This window comes from Pundamilia nyererei, unplaced genomic scaffold (genome assembly GCF_000239375.1).
Source record: "Pundamilia nyererei isolate P.nyererei 1_Seehausen unplaced genomic scaffold, PunNye1.0 scaffold00514, whole genome shotgun sequence".
In the NCBI taxonomy this organism is placed as follows: domain Eukaryota; kingdom Metazoa; phylum Chordata; class Actinopteri; order Cichliformes; family Cichlidae; genus Pundamilia; species Pundamilia nyererei.
In genome coordinates this window covers 175,901-178,959 of record NW_005187915.1, presented here as the reverse complement: position 1 = coordinate 178,959, position 3,059 = coordinate 175,901, and the positions used below count along the sequence as shown (strand labels likewise).

Genomic DNA, 3,059 nt, shown 5'->3' with positions numbered 1-3,059 from the left:
AACCTATCAACATTTATTTCTCTATACATTTCTTTGTGATGGACCGTACATCATTTGACATGTAAAGCGAATAGATATGTGCTAAAGCCAGTTCATTCTAAACTGAACCCTTATGATAGTGCCAGTGTTACAGTTCCCAACATTTTGCAATTCTTCTTCATGTAACGAGGAGCCTAGAAGTCAAAATCTGAACCTAAAATTATCACAACTGACGATAAAATGTCCAAACCATATCATCTGTCGCTAAAAATGAGTTTAGTTAGTTACTTAAAATATGCACAGTTGTCAGTATTGTGAGCTCTTTTATTGGTGCAATGTTATTTATCTGATTGCTCTGCTAAAAGCCTGCCACATCCAGAGCAGCACTCATAAAGTACACAATAAAGTACACTTTCTTCTTCTTCTTCATAACCGTCGGAGGTTTACTACACTATTTTATTTTGGTTCTGGTATTTTATTTTGAAGGAGAAACCCGGGCTTCCCGTAAAACAGTTGCGACATTTTGTAGCTTGGCGCGACTTCCTGGAAGATTGACAGCCCCTGGTTCAGTAACGGAATCGAGAGCTTCCGTTGTTGAGCGAAGCCTGCGTTAAAAAAAGAAATAATTCCCTGCTTTGAAAGTGTCCACGAAGAACGCCCACTCTGGATTTTACACGGACCTACAGGGTATGAACGTGGAGTGGACGCTTCAAACAAAGTGTAAGAGGAGGTAGACCTGTACGTTTGATGGCTGCTGGGGATGGAGCCCAGCTGCCTGCCACAGTAGCGGCCAGTCGTAGCGTGGAAAAAGCGCTCGAGGAGGCTGCCACGAGCGGGGCTCTCAACTTGTCAAACCGTAAACTGAAGGAGTTTCCTCGGAGCGCCAAGAACTATGACCTGTCCGACATAACACACGCAGGTTAGCTTGTTTTTCACTTTTGTAAGTAAGTTGAAAAAGCCTGCCATCATGCTAGCTTTAATTATGAGAGACGCCTTTTGTTGTATCGCCACCTGCTTCTTTCTGCTCAGGGCGAACAGTCATCCTTCCCCTCCCCGCCGCGTTGCACAACACTGTTTTCAAAGAAACAAGTTTCCCCGATCCTGTCATGGCTACATGGCCAGCCTCTCTACGTTTTAACTGGCTTGTTTTATATGTTTCATAGCGACTTCTTGCTTCGGCAGGTTAACGTCACTAACCGTATGAACGTCAAGTATCTCTAACAGGGATTCAGCCTCGTACAGCTGGCCCGTCTCCCACCGGCCTGAGCGGCGCCGTTAGCGGCCAATATAACTCCCAAATACGTTTCTGCTTAAGAGCTTCAAACATATGAGGTTGTAGTTCCGTTTCTAGTTGAGCACAGTCATAAGTATCGCTTTTAAGAAAGCTGCTATTCTCAGGAAGCTAACTTCCAACGAGAAAAGGAAAAAACGCCAGACGAGTTCCTCTTCCTCAACTTATCATGTGAAACCCTCAACGGGGTTTAGACTTTGTGTTTACCGGTGATTCATGCTAGTTATCATTATCAAAGCAGAGTGCTGTTGGTAACAGAGTAAAAGTGGTAAAAACAGCGAAGTAGGTGTGGATTAGCCTAGCGATGGTGAAAGAGGATTACCTCATCCAAGCGGGTGAAATTAGTCTGATCGCAGTGCTGCTGCTGCTGCTTTGCATATTGTAACCATCTGTGTCTTTGCTTTACGGGCATGAGTGGGGCGCTCATGCCTGTGGGGGATAGCTGTGTACAGCATTAATGTTGGGATGTCGTGGTTTTACATTAAAGATCAGTAGTGGAAGAAGTGTGAACCTGTTCAAGAACCTGTGTTGGATGAAAGAGTCCAGCACAGCATTTAAAGCCACTACTCTGTTGTGAAATGGGCCCTCGTGGCCTGAAGGAGAGGCGACATCCTCTGCAACAGTGACTTGATCAGCTTGCAGCAGAGAAACTGGACTTGAAACTGGGCTAGCTGGTTAGCAGCATCTGACCTTTCAAAATAAGAGGTGGGATCCAGTAATCCCCAACAGTAAAAATCTTTTGTAACATTTTTTGGGCTGATTCGGTTCAGTGTATATAGGCCCAAATCACAACAGTCACCTCAGCACTTTAGGTAAAGACTTCACGCTAATACAGATAAACCCAAATCAAATTCCTCCTGATTGTTGGCAACAGTGGGAAGGAAAACTGCCTTTTAACAGGAAGAAACCTCTGGCAGAACCAGGCTCAGGGAGGTCAGACATGTGCTGTGACAGGGTGGGAGGCTAAAAAATAAAAGCTAAAATAAGCTGCAAAATATACCTGGACATCTATTAGTTACAGTATTGCTGTCCTAATCTTTATCATTTATCTGGGTGTTTGAGTTTATTCCTCAGCTTAAGCTCTGCTTTCTCTCACTGAGTGGTGACTGTGATATGAAAGAGGCTACGATGCTTGGATTCTTATTGGGTGTTTATGTCCCAAGGCCTCGCTTAAATGCCTACTTGACACATCCTTTTTCCTGTGTGTCGCTCAGTCAGTGCTTTTTGATAATAAAGGATGAGGAAGTATTTCAGGCTTTCATCACTATATCATCAAAGTGAATGCCGCTGAGACTGTTAATGATAATTCTGTTTACATGCTCTTCACACTATAAGGTTAAGTGTATGAATTGAACATTTGGAGACTGAAGTCTTAGCAGAGAATTAAATTTTCAGATGCAGTGGTGCACAGACTTTCATATACTACGCGTTTGTGGCTTGATTGGAGAAGCGGTGACACACAGCCCTTTAACAAATGTGTTAGTTACTTAATAAAGCATTTTTTATTTAAAGTTTAATACATTTGCGAGGCATGTGGCTGAATCTTGAAATCAGCGTTTCAGTTGTCCTCATTAACAAGGCAGCTGCTGACATCTGTCCTTCACACTGGCTCACAGTGACTCAGTTGTTGTTTAGCAGGAAACAGTCAGTTTTGTAGCATCTAGCCTGTATTTGAGTGTCTTGCCTAATGAGATGCTTTGAGTTTCACAGAAGTACCTGGTAGTTGTGCCTCCTGACACAGACGTTATATCAGCAGAAAACTCTGCACCCACTGATTCTGTGATTGTAA

The 3,059-nt window shown here is 43.3% G+C and overlaps 1 protein-coding gene across 1 annotated transcript in view; it reads left to right on the top strand.

Moving 5' to 3' along the window:
• The first annotated feature begins 726 nt into the window (after positions 1 to 726).
• The window catches only part of LOC102201813 (leucine-rich repeat and calponin homology domain-containing protein 4-like), a 31,797-nt gene continuing 29,464 nt past the window's right edge, over positions 727 to 3,059 (top strand). Inside the window, exon 1 of the mRNA XM_005754168.2 lies at positions 727 to 878. Coding sequence (XP_005754225.1) covers positions 727 to 878 — 152 coding nt within the window. The remainder of the gene's footprint in view (positions 879 to 3,059) is intronic.